Below are 19,673 nucleotides of genomic sequence, written 5' to 3' on the forward strand. Positions count from 1 at the left end.
GTTTTCCACTCCAGCCATGACAAACCATGTCTTCTTGGAGCTAGCTTTGTGCACGGGGTGCCGTCATTTGGATTCTTAATTCTGATGAAGTGAAATCATAATGCTACAGCATACAAAGGCATTCTAGACAATTTTGTGCCTCCAACTTAGTGGCAACAGTTTAGGCAAGATCCACATATGGGTGTGATGGTCAGGTTTCCAGAAACCTTTGGCCATATAGCATATACTGTAAATTAAACTCCACTTTAAATTTGGAAAAATAATAAACTACAATATGTTATACAATATAGCTAACAACACATACCTACCTTAATAATGCTCCTAAACTAGAAAAACATTGCTGCTGTCTCTTAAAACATACAATACAGGAAATCTACAAGAATCAACACACTACAAAGAAACAACATTCCTGAGCTTTTAGGTCATTAAATAAAGCCTAACTTAGAAACAGGTTCTGGCACTGTACAGTACTCGTGTTTCGTCTTAAGAAAAATTCGATCGAGTAAAATGCCTACATCCTTTTTTCAAATAAATCCAATAGAGTGAACATTTCAAAGTTTTTGGAAAAAAGTGGATAGATCAACCCTCCCCATTGCCATTAAGCGATTCGGGAGAGGCAAGTCACTGTGTCATAGCTCAGATCATGACATCGACCTTTCCTGCATTTGTGGAACTGATTGGAATCGATAATGTGGCTCCCTTCGAAAAAGCAAACATCTGTCTCCAGTAACGTCAGCATCAGCGTCTATAAAAGCAATGACTCCAACATGACATTTGCACTGCTAAATTTATCCCAGACAACAATCTGGGGTGCTTTAGGCAATCTTAGTCTCCTCGTTATTCCTATCAGGGCTAATGTAAAAATTGACTGTGATTATACCATGACACAAAAGAACAGAAACTTGCATCCTAGAGCAGTTTATGATTTTTTGATAGATTGGTGAAGACAATAGAGGCTGGGTTTCTATATCTATACACAGAGTCATACACAGCTGTGGGTGTCCATAGTACGTGCAGGGGCGACTGGTAATGAACAGACTAGTAGGGGAGGTCCAACTGTCTTTCAAAGATAAAACATTAATATTTAATTTTCGGTATCCACACCAGAATATTTGCTTTTAATAAATGTATTAAGGGGGATTTTTATAGAAATTTCTGGAAGTGACCCCATTACTAATAGTCTAAAGAAACATGCACAGATTGGTATGAAGAAGCCGGTGGGATCTGATTTCTTTCTAGCCCAGACAGTAGATTCATACAGCCTATCGGTAACAGTCATGTCAGGAGATTACAAAAGAACTGAACTCAGTTGAACTCAGGTCACTTCACTGCCACATCAGATCAGCAGTGATTAAATTGTGAAGTCAAATATAGTTGCTTAATCATGGGGCTGTGGATGCTTAGTGGTTAAAGTGATGGACTCCTGATCAGAAGGTTGTGAGTTTGAATCCTAGGTCCATCAAGCTGCCACTGCTGGGCCCTTGAGCAAAGCCCTTAACCCTCACTTATTCAGCTGTATAAAATGCATTAAATTGTAAGTAGCTCTGGATAAGGGCATCTGCCAAATGAAAATAATCAAAGGACAAATAACATGCCTGTAAGTTTTGAATGATTACACTTTTTCTCTTTACCATTTTTGGTATTCATAGGAAACATGACATGAGGCCAGTGAAGCATTACAGACTTTAAAAAATAGAAATCATGAATGTATCTGTCTTTAAGTCATTTTAATATCACGACCCTCCATCAGTGAATATGTGTGTGTGCTTTTGGGGTTCTAAAATAAATCTACACTTAATTGGCTTGTCCTGAGTTGACAGCCTCAGCTCAAGTCAACCTTTCTGGTAAATCTAGCAGAACTACCTTTGGAAATACCTAATAAAATAATCATTTAGGAAAGGTCACTTACCTTTGCTTGATATCATAATAATTTTAATCGAGTCAGACATTTCCTTCAAGCTCAAAGGGCAATCTAATATCCATCTATAACACAAATGGAAGGAGAAGAGCCACTCCTTCGAGTCGTTATCGGATCAGAAAACATAGATACAACAAGAGTTGTAATTCAATCCAGAGATTTTTAAACATCATTAAAAGTGATTCATTCGGTAGATTATTAATTTAACCTCAGAACTACTTAACCATCAACTCCATTCACCAAGCCAACAAACTCATTCACCAATTTTGAGAGCCTCATCTAGTCATAGGATCATGCATTCACTCTTCAAACTGAAACCGAGTCACCAGCCACTTTTTTCAGAACCATATACTAATACTGGAACCTGTTAGCACTAAGAATTCTCGCTGGTAAAGACATAATTAGCACATTCACACTTCCCAAATAAACCCCCCTCTGCAACAACAAAACCTGCATTAATCTTTAATGATTTCTCTTCGTTTATTTTGTTTTTGCTTGTTTACATGTTTCATAAAAGAGCATAAACTCTATCTGATGTAAACAAACAGAAATAATACACAAACTTAAATTCACTGTGATTAGCACGGGCCCTCATAAAGCTCTGTTTATGTAACATGTTTATGCTTCTGATAATTGTAATAAGTTCATAATCTATGTTTCCAAGGATACTTGACTTGAGCACTTGTCTGAAGGCTAAGCTGGCATCCCTCAGATACACGGCATCAAAACAAATATCCATAAATATTTTCCTGTCTACACTTTTCATTATAATTAAGCTATAATTCTTGTTCTCTAAGCCTTATTTAGAGTTATTCTGAGTGTGTGAAGTGAGGACGTAAATGGGAGGTTATTCAAACCTAACTTCGGACTGAAGAGCTACTGTGACCAAAAAAAAAAAAAAGGGATAAACTCTTTTTGAAACGACAAACTAGCTGTGTTTTAAGAATTAGCTAGAGTAAAACAGCATGTGCAGTGAGGTATTGCAACCTGCCACTCACACAAAATGTCACTGGGTTCCAGGTATTACAATACCAAATATAATCAACTTTAAATCTCTTACTCCCTGCTATAAGCCACCCTTAGTCAATTTTTTGTGAATTCCTTCATACCTTGAATTTTAGATGCAGACGGATGGGGTGTGGTGGTGGTGGGGGATAGAGGGGTCACTGTCTGCGAGCAGGGCTGTTATGTGCCAGCACTGCCAGGAGCTCGGCTGTGTTCTGATTACAGATTAGGTTTCAACAGATTGGCAGAACAGACAACCGTCCAAAATGTGGTCACCATCCAGTGACCTTAAACTCTAGAAAGCACAAGTTGGATGCCCTTAATTACACTGTTTGCATATATAGTGACCCTCTTCCTGCCAATCACTAAAAGATCCTGCATGGTCAGGTTCTCAGAGGCTAATCAATTTAGATTCTTACCTTGATTTGCTCAGTGTGCCAATGTTGCCCTAGAGTGTTGAGCTCTGGGGTGCTAATAGGTGCTCATAGCTAATCAAAGCCTGTAAGATGACTGCTGGTGCGGTACTGTTTTGTTTTGTTTGTTATCATTAATGCACCATACATATCCATAGCAAGCTTCCAGTATTTGCCTTGCTTTTTTAAAGATCATCTGAGTGTGAAATTGCCCATAATAAGCCAACAGAACAGAACAGAACAGAACAGGTGGATCCTGAGCATTGAAATGTAAGCCCCATGTACATAATAGACCTATTCTTACTTCAGGAAATGAACAGCTACACAAAAACCTTTCTATGTGAGATACTTCTGTTAACATTTGCATTACTGCAGCTCAGCAATACCAAAACCTAACCTTATTCGCAACATGCAAAAGAAAAACAGCAAAAAGACACCTACACACAAAACACACAGTGTAAAGGTAACGCACTGTACTGCATACAGAAACACAATCAGACACTTTACTGACCCCGAACACAACAGGGTCAGAACAGCGACAGAACAGGAACGGGATGTCTACGTGTGTGTGTGTGTGTGCACATGAGTGTTTTTGTGTGTGTAAGCGAAAGACTCACTTGCAAGCTCCTCACACAGCACTAGACAGGAACAGGCTTAGTGTTGCAGAACCAGAGCAGGAGTTTAGAAGCAGAGGAGCAGCCGCTGGAGTAGAGAGCAGGCGGGACAGAGGGCAGCAGAGAGGCACACATATGGAGAAGAAGAAGAAAAAAAAAAGAAACCACGACAAGAAGGAGGAGGAAAACAGAAAAAAGAAGAGGAAAAGCATGTTAATACATCCAGATCTAATTCTACACAGTGTAAAGGTTGCTTTATGTGGGTGCACTGGTAAAAATGTTCTTTAGAATTTTTCTTACTGGTGATATATCTCTTACACCAGAAGGGGTGGATTAAATTACTATCACAGCATGTCTCTAACATTACTTCTGGCTGTAATTCAAATTAATGTGCATGATATAAAATATTATTGTTTCTATTCGCCCATTCAGTAGAACTCGTATGGCTGATGTGACAATCTAAAATCTGATCTAAACATAAACGGATTAAGAAAATGTGTTGCTATTTAACAAAGAACAGTCTCCTGTTAATAGACATTTATAAAACAATTAAGGAAAGAGTCTGGAGTATCAGTGTATTGTAACTGTCAGTAAGCTTTCCATTATGGGGGAGTCTTCAGAACAGTGAACCTTGTAACTTTCTTGTCCTTACTATCTTCTTTGCATTACTTTTGTCTTAATAACTTTAAGAAACAGGAGGCTGGTGTGGGAACAATAGTTTTTAGCTGCTGTCACAAAGCAACTTGCTTGCCTCATGGATGTTTCATAACATTACATGCAACTATAAACGGATAAAATGCAAGATGTGTCATTCGTTAATATATTAAAACTGTAATTGTTGGCACACTGCTGTGGGATTAGAGGAATGACACTCTCCAGTCATGTTTTATTCCTTAATTAAAAGCTTATTTCTCATTTTCATTGTTACAGCAATCAATCAGTCAATAGATTATTCAGTCAGAAGGCAAAAACATTCAACACACCAGTGCCTTTTATTTAATTAATATCAGTATTATATTTTTCTTCCTGAAGAATTTATGCATCTAGGACAGCTCTGCTTTGGAAATATATATTTACCCCTTTGTTGATATCACTACATCATTGATGATATGCTGATCCCTTTATGCTAATAGATTGCGGTAGCTTTTATTTGCTGAGCAAATACAGGTCTTTTCTAGGCAATGAGAGGAGTCACTTAAAATACACTTTGTCTAAGGCACCTCATTTGTTGATTTCATAATAGACTCAGCAAGCAAATTGCTTGTAAAGGTCAGCTAATAGTGGTGCTGAAATGGGTCAGAAATACTCGCCAAACACAAAGCAATGACTCACTTCTCTCCAGACGAAGGGTACTGTCTGCCATTTACTGCAATATCCATGAGGTCCGCCCTAAAAGCGCCCAAAGCCAAGTGGATTTATTTATACTTCTGTACATCCATAGTCTAAAAAACTTCCTTTTTGCCTAGGGTTTCTCTGGTAGACAAAATCTAGGGTTCCTCTGGTAGACAAAATCTCCACGATGCTCAAATGGCTTGTCTTGTTTGGTTTGTTTACAGTAAACCTGAGCTGACATATCATGACATCTGCACATGACCAGAGAGCTCTTTGTAATGTACAGTCTAGTGTCATGATATCCATCAACCACATCCCTGACATGCATGCTGAATGCATGTATGTAATGTTGTGTTTGATCATGTGAGATAAATCTACCCAAAATAAGAGCTTAATGTGATTCATATGTTGAAGGTTTATCAAAGATCAAACCAACTAGGTCACAGCTTCGCTCCATTCGCAGGTAAGATCTGACATGCGCGTCCTTTCATGCCAGGGCTGCATTAAGAAAAACATCTGTCAATGGGTGTTCAATGAGGGAGCGATGAGACTCTTGACGCCTGTTTCACATTACATGTGCGTATTAACTAATTCTGCCAGAGATTAGTTAAACTGCAGAGATTGCAGAGTTTATAAAGTTTACAGAGCTGCATAAGCTGCTCTTTTCAGTAACATGCACAGTTAGCAGATGATGAAAGTTGTGTGGAATTTCTTCCTAATAAAATACATGCAATATCTCAGTCTTTATTCGTAGGATTTTTACGGGCTATCCATTGGCAAGCTGGACGATTCCTACAGCCTACAAAGCGAAAAGCAAAGGTTATATTCTCGACCTCTGAAGCCAATGAGTAAAAGAGGCACACTCTATTAGTTTGATGGGTTCATAACTTTACACATGCTACTTTTGCTCTATAGGTAGCATGCTGTCATCACTGTGTGTGCGCAGTGTAATACACTTAACTGTTACACATACAGTCACACACAAGCAACCATAAATCTCTGTACGTCCAATGTGTAAATGTACTGTTGCTTTGAAGGGTGCCACCCTGGTGTTATTTAGCTAACCTACACTTCACATAGCTCTTCTACAATTTCACATCCAGAGAAAGAAAGAGAGAGAGGGGGGGTGGAAAAGAAAGAGAGAGAGAGAGAGAGAGAGTGAGGGTGTGGGGGAGAAAGTGAGAGAGAAAGAGAATGTATCAGTCTATCAAAAATTCCATTTTTCGTATATAATTAGTGCCAGGTCGTGTCTGAATCTTATGACTCCAACAAGACAGTGTCTTTAAGATAGAACTCCTTCTGCCCTGGCTGAGAATTGTTAATGTTATCCGAACGCTACAGTTCACACGTGTGGTTCTAATTTCCCTGCTATACTACCAGACAATTATGAGTATGAGATGTCAGTGGAATATATCATCCGCGGCAGTGGAGTGAGTCCTGTGCAGTGTCAGTGAGCTATACCTCCAGGGGTTTCCGTTTTCAAATGGGCTTCTTCTTCAAATTCTGTGACAAATGTCTAAAGTGTTTATATAATCACACAGATTCTAATCTTCCAAAGTGCTTACTGCATGTGAACTAGAGTTCGCTTGTATGCATAGGATTCAGGTTGACATAAATGATTAAGTCTCTTCATTAAAGAAAACTTTCACGTTGGACTCGTAATGGGTGTAAGTTATGGAGTGATATAAGAGCCAGAGAAACTGGATTCCAACGCAAACAGTGTTTTCCAGGATGGCAGATATTACCTCGAGCCCTCTGTCTGGCTCCAGAAAGCTCAGTGGGTGACATGTATTTTCTCAGAGTTATCTGTATGTAATTCTAGGGGATCACAATGTGCTGAAATGAAGCTCAGTAATAAGCCTCTGAGAGCACTGATGGGTGTCATGCTTAGGGGGAAAAAAATGAAAAGGTTAATAAATTAAATAGAGTGCAGAGATTAAATCAGGAGACTCAGTGCTACACAATTGGGCCCCACTTTATATTAAATGTTCTTAAGTTCTTTGTATTTAATTCATTACCTAAGGATTCAGTGCAGTGTAATTCATATGTATGTAAAGATTGTTTCACAGTAATTATCTATTTTAGCCATTTTTACACATATAATGTTTACATATTGAACTCTCTATGAGAAAGAATTTTTGTGACGGCAATTCTACATGATGAATAATTAAGAAACAGATGTGCAAATACATTTCTAACTAACTGTGTAAGTACAGTTGGTGATTCTGGGATGCCAGAGTTCGCAGCTGATCCCTCTGGAGCCGTAGTGGGCTTATCAGCGAAATGTCAAGGAAGGAGGCCCACTTGAGAACTCATCTGTCATCCTACTAGCTAGTTGCCTTGGTGTTGCTTGAACGATTTTGTATGTGCTAGCAACATCTTATCCTTTGTATTTCTGAACTATTTCTAGAATAGTATAAAAAAGGTATTACTGCCATTTTATGACTTGGAATTATATCTTGGTAACCAAAATATTTCCCTTTGGGATGAATAAAGTATCTATCTATCTATCTATCTATCTATCTATCTATCTATCTATCTATCTATCTATCTATCTATCTATCTATCTATCTATCTATCTATCTAAAAGACAGTATAATAAAAAACACGTTTAACTTATAGTTAACATACAAACTGACAGGATTAACAGCAACAGTGGTATTCCTTTATTTTATTTTTTTAATATTCATTCCTAGACAAATGCTGATAATTAAACAATTTGAGCAAATTAATTTTTTTTATCTCTCCCAGCTGATATGTGGTTTGTACCTGAAGACACTTAATATCAAATGGGCCTGCAGTTTGATTATTAAATATGTAATATTATAAAAATGATAAATTCCATAACATGCTAGTGATTAGTTTTTTTTATTACTGTTTTCATCATAAGCATAGCTATGAAAGAATTACTCTGTTAATCCTAAATATTGGACTTATGACTTATTGTCACTCACTGTTTTATATATAACAAAGGACATCAAGCTCAAGAAAAAGAATCTCTCATATTGCCTTGATTATCGGATGTTGTGGTGGAGGAGTGTATAATTACAGATGTCAAAGAAAAGAATGAAGAGCAATCCTGAATGGACATTTACCGTAAGAGGCTGTGAGATCATCCAGACATCTATAGACACATCTGTTAAGAGTGTTCATTAAATTATAAGGGCTGTGGTTCCTAGACTCAGACAGCCCTAAAGCAATCTTATTGATGGCCCTAAGAAAGAGTGGAGATAAAGGAGCTGTTGGGGGAAAAGACCAGAGGTAGTATCAGATGGAGAATGACTCCTGATAAGTGTACTTATAGCAAATTGCAGGCTGTACAACACACGGGATGAGAATGGTTTTGACAATGCACTGTTGTGCAGGCCACGTCTGTGCTCAGATTAAATCGCAGGTGCAATGTGGATAATGGCAAACATTCATCATGCATTATACCTGCATTTGGTAATTAAAAGCAATCACTACTTAAAAACGCTTAGAGTTGTTCACATAGGACTAAGCCAGATGGAACTTTTTTATGCTTGGAGCACCTAGACATCATTAAGCTAGTAAGCCAAGACTTATAAACTTCTTTTTACGCTACTGTCAGAAACTATACATGCAAAAAAGCACATTAATTCATGAAACGGTTCTTAAAATAAAACAAATATAACCTAGCCTTAGGTATTATTACAGTAAAAAAACTAAATAGAGAGAAGGCATCGTTACAGTAAGAAGCTAGTTCTTAAAGGCATTATGAGGTATTCAATTCAGCTAATTAACAATGGACTTGTCTCACAGCTTTACAGAATTATAGAAAAATTATAAAGTTTAAAGTTAAGTTACTATTTTATCCCTAATGAGCAAGCCTGAGGCAACAGAGGCAAGGAAATACTCCCTGAGATGATATGAGGAAGAAACCTTGAGAGGAACCAGACTCAGAAGGGAACCCCATCCTCATTTGGATGAAACTGGACAGTAAATAATGTCCTTTCTATCCATTACAACAAACACAATGCTCGAGTTCTCACAGGTGAATCAACTTCTCCTTCTTCTAGAAGTAAATGACTGAAACGTGCTTGTGAAGCACAAGAAAAAAGCTAAATAATTAAGAGGGACAGCAGCAGGACCATGTTATGGTCTGTGTCACCACTAATGGGGTTAGAGCTCTCCAAAAATGTTTGGTTGTCTTCGGATTACATATTTAATACGATCTCAACAGAGCTGAGACTTCAGAAGGCAGCTGTTCAGAGGTCCCTGCATACGTCACATCTCTGTTTATCAGCCAGATTTACATGCTGACCGCTTCGCCATTTGGAAGCAGTTCCATGATTTATATCCGCAGCACATTTCCAAGTGCTGCAGAAAACAAAGAGTGGCAGGACATTCACAGGAGGCTGGGTGGCCTGATATTGATGTGATTTTTCCTGGGTTTTGTTTCTGCAACAGCCAATATGGTTAGAGAGAACTTAAAGGGGTAGAAATGTCCTTCTGTCTTAAGACAACTGATTATTCTCAGAAGTCTAGTGCCCAACATGAAACACAATAAGAACTAACACTAACACAATGTGTAGTTTAGTAAAAGCAGTTAGCGCACTTCGAGGCCAGGGATTTTAGGCATTCTTGCTCCACTGTTCACTATTAATTTTATGGCTCATTACACAATTCTATTTCAGGCTAATCTAAACCACTTTTGCAACAAACGTGCCTGTCTTGTTTGTGGAAAAGGTCAGAATACTTGGGTATATTTTGCTTTGTTCTTCTGATTTTTCAAGAACATTTAATGTGACATAAAACAGCAGTTGATAATATCTATTATGTGGTTTAATGGCTATTCATTCTAACAGCTCAACCTCCAGAGTTCTTAGTCACTGAAGTCACTTTTTATTCAGTTGCTATGGAACTGAATTATAGGATTGCGACTATATAGATGTTCCTAATTCTTATACTATCTGTAGCACCCACTTTATATAACCAATACTCATGGTTTGAACCAAATTTTTGGTAATTATTTTATTTTACATTTTTCCCCTTAATAACCTGTACATAGTTACATTAATACTTGCTGAGTTCCAAAGCCTGCTAGTGCATCATTTGGCATGGTCACAAATTCACATACAAGCTCTGGAAAATATAACCACCGGGAACAGGCAGGGGATTTTTAGAGTATAGGTTAAATTTGGACATCAGAAGAGCAGAGGGTCGTTATGCTGCTGTAGTCTTTCTTTAATCTTGACCTCCATCAGGACCTGATATGTGGGAGTGGTAATTGTTGGCCTTGGATCGAGTTTTCAGTGCGCATGGTCTGACAGGAAAGGGTAGGGATGTGATATGACATTCAGGGTTCCTTGCCATTAACCAAGTCAGGTCAAGACACTATAGGGCAGCAGGGGAATGATTTACCATACAGCTATAACTTCACTGTGGAGAAGGGAAGAAGTGATTGTGGTTTTGTAGTCTTCCAGTGCTCATAGAAACCTCAGACACCTCACCACTGTGCAGCATGGCACTGAGATGTACATACTGAATATCCTAAACCTGTGCTACTCTCGCCTTCTATAAAGGAGACTTTAACCGTGCATAGTGCTTATAGGCTCATAGGGTCAAAATTTTCTCCAACATGATATTTAACTTGAGACACATCCACATAGGAGACAAGGGGTGGATAGCATTTATCACCACAGTCAATCACTTTGATAACTGATTTTACAATCACTCTTGAAAATGGTGCTCCACTTCTGCTAATTAGGTATAATTTATTCCTCATCAGAAGTGGAACATGTTGTCTCATGCCGCCTGGTACTCAAGCATCTCCTGGACAATAACTTTTACGTCAAGTTGGCTAAGTGCAAATTTCACAAACTCACCATCACTTTCCTGGGTTACATATTGGAATGGAATTTTCCGAAAAGTCACAACCTCAAGCAATCAAAGAGTTGGTCGGGGTTTAGTTTCAGCTGTACCAGTCAATTTGTTGAAAACCGAAAGCTTAATTAATGGAAAAGGCTGCAGATGAGTCTCCGTATGTTTAATGAGCTAAAAGGATGATTCACAAGCCCCATTGTCCTTAAACACCCAGATGCCTCTTTGTCATTCAAGTGTAGAGGTCTGTGACTTGGAAGCTCCTGGGTATAAAATTAGCCTTGAAAGACTTCTGCTACTAGCTTGAAGGAATAACCCACACTTTGAGGAGGGGGGGCTTAGTGTAGCATCCCTAAGAGGTACCACATTTTCAAAAATCTAAATTCTCTTTTAAAGCTATACAGCAGTAAAATGAACTCCATCCTGTTTCAAAAACCTGTATATATATATATATATATATATATATATATATGGCACTGAGATGTACATACTGAATATCCTAAACCTGTGCTACTCTCGCCTTCTATAAAGGAGACTTTAACCGTGCATAGTGCTTATAGGCTCATAATATATATATATATATATATATATATATATATATATATATATATATTATATTTTCTGTGACATAAAAAAAGGATTTTAATATCTGCATTCAATCCCTGGATATTGTAAAACAAGGTAACCTAACTAGTGATTTTAAAACTTGTACGGAGTTTAATATCTATCCAGGGTCCTTAAGTAATCAGTCACTTATACTTAAATGTACTGGACACAGTAATTATATACATTCTCACATAAATATTTGTATCCTATGATTTTAAGTAATACTGTGCATGATAAGCTGTGTGTATATAGATACACATGGATATGCTGTTTATTGCTGGAGGTTTGGTAAAAGTAGGGATGTAGGGGTGAGACTTGCTCAGATTGGAACTGGGGTTATGACCATGACACACACCCAAGTAGCATGAAGGCCTAATTGCTCCCAGGGCAGTAGAGCCAAACTTTTCCTATATCATTGATTCAGTCAGGTTCAAGACTCCAAACAGCCACCTCCTGTCTAACTAACCTCTAAGACCTATTTCCCCAGTGCAGTATGGAACCACTTAACTTTAGGCAGCTCGAGACAACCTGACATAATATGCACGATGCCCTGATCTACAAGAAGTTCATGTGGCCTTTGCTGGAGGCAGATGTGAGTCACTGTATAAAATCCTGTATACAATCCTTCTTCAGTTCTAATCATTACATCTGTAAGCTACATTGCATCCTTAACACTTTTGAGTTTTCTGTTTTTAGTAGTTAAATAGCGGCAAAGCACATAGCAGAAGCTGAACCTGGCACTGATGACACAATCACAGCATGTCAGAATAACACATTTGATTACTGATTGTTAACATACAGACCCTCTTAATTTTGGATAAAGGCATTATCATCTCAGAAGCATTCAGCTCTTATTGTATAACGCCAATTCATGCTCTAATAAATTAGTTTATGGCGACCTGTTCTGCGTCTGAAATAGCCCTATAGTGCAAGACAATGTCCAAGTACAATGACCCTAGTGTTAATCTCATGCTGTGTTCCCATGGCTACAAATGAGTTGTTTAAAAAAAAAAAAAATGCCATACTGTTGCTAATGCACTACATTCATTGTTGCTGCCCTCTGAGGAGGATGTTTTTTAAGCCTTATAACATATGACGCAATTTAGAACTCTCTCTACTATCAACATTTCCAAAAAAAAATGTGAGAAAATCTTTATCCCAGAGTACCTAGGCTTTTCGGATGTTTTGATGCCTCTGAATCTGTTCTGATACCTCTCACTGACGTCTCTGAGAAATGATTAGGAAGAGGAAGAGAAATAAATTAACGATCCTAAGTATCCTAAATCCAGTGCCTAAATCCAGACGCCAGGCAAAATAGAGGAAATATATCAGATTGAATGTGACAGCAAGGTAATAGCACCCTAGTATTTATATCTCTAAAAGCTTCTTTCCTCTCATCACTAGTTACTGCGTGTCACAAAAGATAATCAATAAAACGTTATTGAAAAACAAACACTATCATTTTTTTTTAGCCTAACAATAAATCTGTCAGCATTCATCAATCCAAGCAGAGATCTGTCATTCGACTAGCTTGACTGATGAGGGTCCTCCGGCATTAAATAATAAAAATTCCATAAACATTATATCGATTTTTTCTTCTTTTTTTTTTTAAGAAATCTCATATACTTTTTTCGAAGCACAGCAATGCACTGCAACATGCATTTTCACATGGAAGTAATAACAATACACATAGATATATTTATGATTTCCCTAGGGAATGTAAGCTCAAAACGACCAGCTGGCTAAACTATATATTTAAATAAATATGCTAGTCTTTGGTCAAAGCCTGAGGGAGCTTTGACCATACTGTAGACCTAAACATGGAGTGATAGAGAGACAGAAAGGGCCTCCCTTTTTCTGCCTTCACCAGTCTACAGCAGTTTGTTTCTTTACAAGTTTACAGCAGTTATTTTTTAGAATTAATCTGTGGATCAGTGATACAGTGGTGTTATTGGACTGAAGTGAGAGTGAATCTCTAATGTTATGAGAAATTAAAAAGGGTCCTGTAAGACAGAGAAGGAAGACAGAGAAGAGACAGAGAGAGAGAGAGAGAGAGAGAGAGAGAGAGAGAGAGAGAGAGAGAAAAAAAAGTGATAAAGAGACAAGTGTGGGAGAGTAACTTGACGGTTTGGGGATGTTCTTGTTTTTTCAAACTCTCATGGGAAAGTCCATGCTAAGCTGTGTTCTAAAACACTAAAACACATCACGACAATAACTACTCAATACTATTAGTTAGTAACAACAAACCAAATAAGATGTGTAGTGGTAAGAGATAAGAACTTTACTAAAGCCAAAGCTGAGAATAAGCAGACTGCGAGCTAATAAAAAGGCTAATGCATAAACTCAACTGCCCTTGTTATATGGAATGTTAACTGTGTAAGGGCCACAAAAACAAACAACCTCTGCACAGTAAAACTGATGAGAAGAGAATACATCAAATCTTGCCATGAATGTCATGCACTCACCTCCCACTTCAATCCACATTCAGGCAATTATCCAATCAGACAATCATGTGGCGGCAGCACAAAATCACACAGATACAGGTATCTCAATTTTTTTTACAACAAACATCAGAATGTGGGGAAAATTAATCTGGCCGACTTTGACCATGGTGTGCTGGTGATCTCGCGTGGTCTTTTTCATTGTCCAGTTTTGGTTAGTGAGCCAACTGTAGCTGCAAATTCCTGATCTTGGCTGTTATTGGTCTAACTGTTGTAGCCCACAGGTTTGAAATGGTGTGCATTCTTAGATGCTTTTCTGCTCACCATAAACACTATGAGTTACTGAAGCTTTCTTTTCCATCTCAAACCAGACTGGCCATTTTTCTCTGACCAGTCTCATCAACAATGTGTTTTCTGCACCATTTGTAAACTCTTCAGAGAGAATTCTGTGTGTGAAAATCCCAGGAGGTCAGCAGTTTTGGAAATATATGCCATGGTAAGTTACTGAGATCACACTTTTCCTATTCTGATAGTTCATGTGAACATTAACTAAAGCTTGTGACCTGTATTTGCACCATTTTGTGATGCTGCCACGTGATTGGCTGTTTGGATAATTGTATAAAAGAGAAGAGGTCCTATTAAAGGGGCCAGTGAATGGCTATATCAAGCACAATATGGGATTTTTTGCTCTCATATGGAAACAAAGTGCCAAAACACAGATGACCTTTAGAATTATCCCACTATTACTTTGGGATTAAGATAATACTACACAGTTTGAAAGTATATCCCCTGTGTTTAATTAGAACTATAAAAAAAAGAACACCTACTTATTTCTCAGTATAAGAGAACAATGACAACAGAAACACTAATAAGCAAATGTAACACAAGCATTAGCATAAGAGAAAGAATCATTTAGAATGATTTCACTTACTTGAGCACGTGTGTGGAGCCGTTGATCTGTGTAGCTGTGCAGGGTGTTCTAGGTGCGAGGATGGAGGGCCGTCGGTAGCGCTGGTGGCCGCAGCAGAGGATGATGAGGAAGGCACGACGGAAGGACTTGTTGAGGAAGGCATAGAGGATGGGGTTGAGCATGGAGTTGATGTAGCCCAGCCACAGGCATGCTGCCCACAGCTGTTCGGGCACTGTGTAGTCTATGAAAGGGTCCACCACGTTGGTGATGAAGAATGGAGCCCAGCACAGGCAAAAGCAGCCCATAATGATGCACAGAGTCTTTGCTGCTTTGGTCTCAGTGCGCATGCGGTGGTTCCGCTGGTGTTCAGCACTCTCAGGGCCGGAGGCCGCTCCACCTGCCCTCTGCAGCATGCTGATCTGACGGGCGTGCTCACGTGCTGTTACATAGATGCGTTGGTAGGCGAGCACCATCAGACCCAGTGGGATGTAGAAGGCCACCACAGAGCAGGTGAGAGCATATGGCTTGTTCACCATGAACACACATACTGTGGAGTTGCCACTGAACTTCCGCGCTTCTATCTGTTGACGGGAGGAGGGAATATTTATGCGCGCACAAATTGTACATTCAGCACACAGAAAGAAAATGTCACGCTTTATTTTACTCTCTTTGCTGAGGTTTACTTTTTTCTGTCAGTTCATTGCTATTCCAATCTGTAGGTCCTTGGCCTGGGGGAACTGTCAATTTGTCAGTGGTCAGTAAAGGAAATATTTCTTTTATCATTTAAATTTAGAACCAGCGAGACCTTAACCTGATCATCATTCATTTCAAAAACATTTATTTTCAAAGACGTCCCTGTAGAAAAGGCCCTGACCATGACTGTTCTTAAATACGAATAAAATCACCTCTAATTCGTCCTACTTTATATGAGGCTGTGATAAGGCTGTCACAAAACTTATGACATCTTGGTTCACACTTCATTCAGAAGAACACTTAAAAATCATTTTTGTTTCACTTTACTTAGTTGAAATGCACTTTAATTGGATGCAACCCAAATGAAATCTTCTGTGAAGTGTTCTCAAGTGGCTTGGATCAAAACAGTCGGTACACATGAATTGTACACTATTAATTTTCACCAATGTTTTTTCCCAACTAAGTTGGAATGTGACCCAAGCTTTCAGCGGTACATGAGCTACAAACACTAATCAGCTCCTTTGAGAAGCATAGTCAGTGGATCAACAGTGTTTTTGATGTTTTGACTTTAAAGTGTGCAGCTAAATTAGTGTCCGAAATAAACAGTCATTAGGATAAAGCTCATGTATTGAGGTGTACTATGTAAGGTTAGCCAAACAAAAAAATCAAACACTCTCATGTTCCGCTCACCAGGGAATGATGCTTATGATCAATTTTGATTGCAAAGAATTGGCCAGGCTAATATGTATTCAGTTAATAAAATTTTACGCAGAATAAATCATAGCAGAGTTTATGAAACCACCATGTTATGAAACTCCTCTAAGCAGAAGCCATGATTGTGTGAGGAAAAACATACTCAGGATGCCATTTAAACAGCATTTCCTCTGTCTGGCTGACTTTCATTACAGCAAATCAATCTTCATCCAGGGCCATTTAATGTTTGTTTACAGATAGATTATAGGCTTTAATAGGGTGATGTGACATTTTATTTCTATTACATCATTCTTGTGAGTGGGAGTTATTAATTAAGCGCCTTCTCATAGCTGTTCCTGAATAGTGCGACTACGGGGTGGGGGGGAGCTTACTGTAGCTTCTTTAGGCATCTGCAGTACATTATATAATATTTATCCAGAATATAAAGTAGGGGCACAGAATCTATTAAACAACTGATAAAGAACCTTATCAAATATCTTTAACGCTGTTATGAAAAATGCGCCATTTACATGTGTACTGAGCTGATTATTTTATTGAATGCCTAATCATTTTCACTGAAGCAAGTTTGTTTACATGTACGACCTGATGAGTGCAAAGCAAGAAGAAATATCTTTAAACATTTCACAGCCAAATTCATTTTTAAACACTGGACTAGCTGTGACAGCTGAAAGATGTGACTCACCAAATCATTTATTCCAATACTGTTCCAGCCTTGCATAATTGGTAAGAAGGATATGACAGTTGGGATAATCCAGCATCCTCCTATCATAAGAGCAACTCTCAGTGGTGTCATTTTGTTCCTGTAGACCAGAGGCTGACAACAGATGGCATAGTACCTGCAACAAAAGGTTTAAAAGCATGTATAAAAACTAACTTAATAACTAAAAGGTTAGAAAAACATTCAAGAAAGATTTACTTTTAACACATTAGTTAAAATGAAGATGCACTTCAGCATTAATACACCATAAACAAAGAAAATGAACTAACATTTGTATTAAGTAAGTGATAAAACATGACAGGGTGTGGTGAAGGGCTGCTGTGATGCCTAAAATTGATTATATCTATTACAGCAGATCCTGAGATGTCATTCTTCCTTTATCACAGCAATGTACATTAACACAATGCAGTCATTTATATTTACATTTAATAGTGTGGAACATCCTGTTATCACTTACATTACAGCAGCTATAAACAGTCATTCCATCACCTGTCTTTAACACAGTAAACATAAAGCTAGCATTGTTCTGTGACCGTGAAACCCGGAAAGCGCAAACATCTCCGTCCTGAAGACTTTACTAAACATGACAAAGCACAGACACCATCCCTAAACGTTAAATAAACATCTTCGGTCAAAGAACTTCACCATTTAAACACTTATATGCCTGTGTTAAATAATAACACTTTAAAAAATATATATATATATATATATTTATATATCTGTTTAGTATTAGACTTATGTCTTACGTGGAGTTATGTGGATTATCCACCATACAAACACGTGAATGAGAAGCGCTAATGTATTAGAGATAGATATACAGAGAATATAGAGAGAATTCTTTATTAAACTCCCAAGCGAGAAATTGACAACAGCCTCAACACAAAAAAGACTACAACGTAATTCACATGACTTTAAGTACACAATAAGCTAAAAAATAAACCAAAACAAGAGAATAAAATGTAGGATGAGCAGTGTGTGTATAAAAAATGTACAGTAGTCATACGTAGAGTCATAAATAAAGTGGCAGAGTGTGTGGAATTTGTTGTGTGGAATTAAAAGTTGGAAACACACTCAATACAGAATTTGTCGGTCAGTCGGGGCTGACTAAAATGAATGGGACAATGAAGTAGGAGCAGATATGTGGGTGACTAAGAGTGCCAGAAGATGACGTGAACGTTGTATTGGTTCAGAATACAGTATGGTAGTTGGGTAGGCAATTCCATCATCTCACTGTCCACACAGCTTCCCATCCTTGTTGACCCAATGTAGATTTGGATATCAGCAGACAAGAATGACATCTTGTACCCCTTCCATGTTACAGTGAAGCTGCCAGTCTACTGGAGAAGAAGCCCCACTGTTTGACCAGTATGGCATGGAGTTTTTGTGCACCATGTGCCTTTCCACCACCACTTCCAAAGTCTCCAGTTTCAGCCTAGAACAGAGCTAGCTTTCCTGATTACCTTACCATCTTCTTTGAATCACCATCTCTGATGAGCTGATTAAAGCAAAGAATGTTGTGCTTGCAACCAAAGACCGGTAGAAGGTCTCCAGCATCTTGGTACAAACGTTGAAAGATCTGAGTTTCATCAAGTCTGCTCATACCCTTCTTGTGCAGTTGGTTCTTCAAACACGTGTGCTGTTGTGGTGAAGATATTTATAATCACTGACCACTAATCTTCCTGTTATAGCCCACAACCAACTCCTTGGTCTTGAACACGTTGAAGAGCAGTTTGTTGTTTTCACACCACTGCACAATTCTGTTCTCCAGCATCCTTTACTTCACCTCCTGCCCATCCTTAACACATCCTACCACTGCAGAGTCATCAGAAAACTTCTGAATTACAGCTGGTACTACCATGAGAGCCGCTGTTAAAAAAACCCATTAATACACACCATCTGATTGATGAACAATGATGTGGTGTAACAAAATATCTTCTAAAATAATAAACCAAATAAATAAACAACAACAACAAAAAATAACACCTGTCTAATCACTAATGAGTAAAATTGCGTTCTCAGTGACGAATATGAACCAACAACCAACATGTATTGGACTATTATTTAATTCATGGAATGAATAAACATTAGTTAAAGCATGTGTATTTGACTAACATTTTAAAAAAGGTATGACAGTGTATTAATGCTTATGTTTGTGGTTTGTGTTTGGAATATTGTTAATGTAATTGTTATATTATACATATTATTTTACATAAATATGAAAGTGACCAGTGTCCAGACTGAAAAAAGCAAATATTTTCAAACAGGATTTTAAGAAGCATGCTTTCCATACTACACTATCATGACCTTTTTGATGTGTCAGGTTAGATGGCCATTTCAGCACAGGGAGGAAAAAAGATTTAGACTTTCTGTGACTTCCGGTATGCAATAATGACCATGTTAGGGAAATAGTTAAGTATTTATAATGTGTACTAATAAGAATACAGTTAAAAAATCTTGCTTTTAAATAA

General features: G+C 38.0%; 1 protein-coding gene across 1 annotated transcript in view; it reads right to left on the reverse strand.

Moving 5' to 3' along the window:
* The window catches only part of htr4 (5-hydroxytryptamine receptor 4), a 71,463-nt gene that overhangs the window by 12,442 nt on the left and 39,348 nt on the right, over positions 1-19,673 (reverse strand). Inside the window, exons 5-6 of the mRNA XM_058396410.1 lie at positions 17,170-17,323; positions 15,102-15,661 (exon numbers count right to left, since the gene is read on the reverse strand). Of these exons, the coding sequence (XP_058252393.1) occupies positions 15,102-15,661; positions 17,170-17,323 (714 nt within the window). The remainder of the gene's footprint in view (positions 1-15,101; positions 15,662-17,169; positions 17,324-19,673) is intronic.

The sequence above is a fragment of the Hemibagrus wyckioides genome, linkage group LG08, assembly GCF_019097595.1.
Source record: "Hemibagrus wyckioides isolate EC202008001 linkage group LG08, SWU_Hwy_1.0, whole genome shotgun sequence".
In the NCBI taxonomy this organism is placed as follows: domain Eukaryota; kingdom Metazoa; phylum Chordata; class Actinopteri; order Siluriformes; family Bagridae; genus Hemibagrus; species Hemibagrus wyckioides.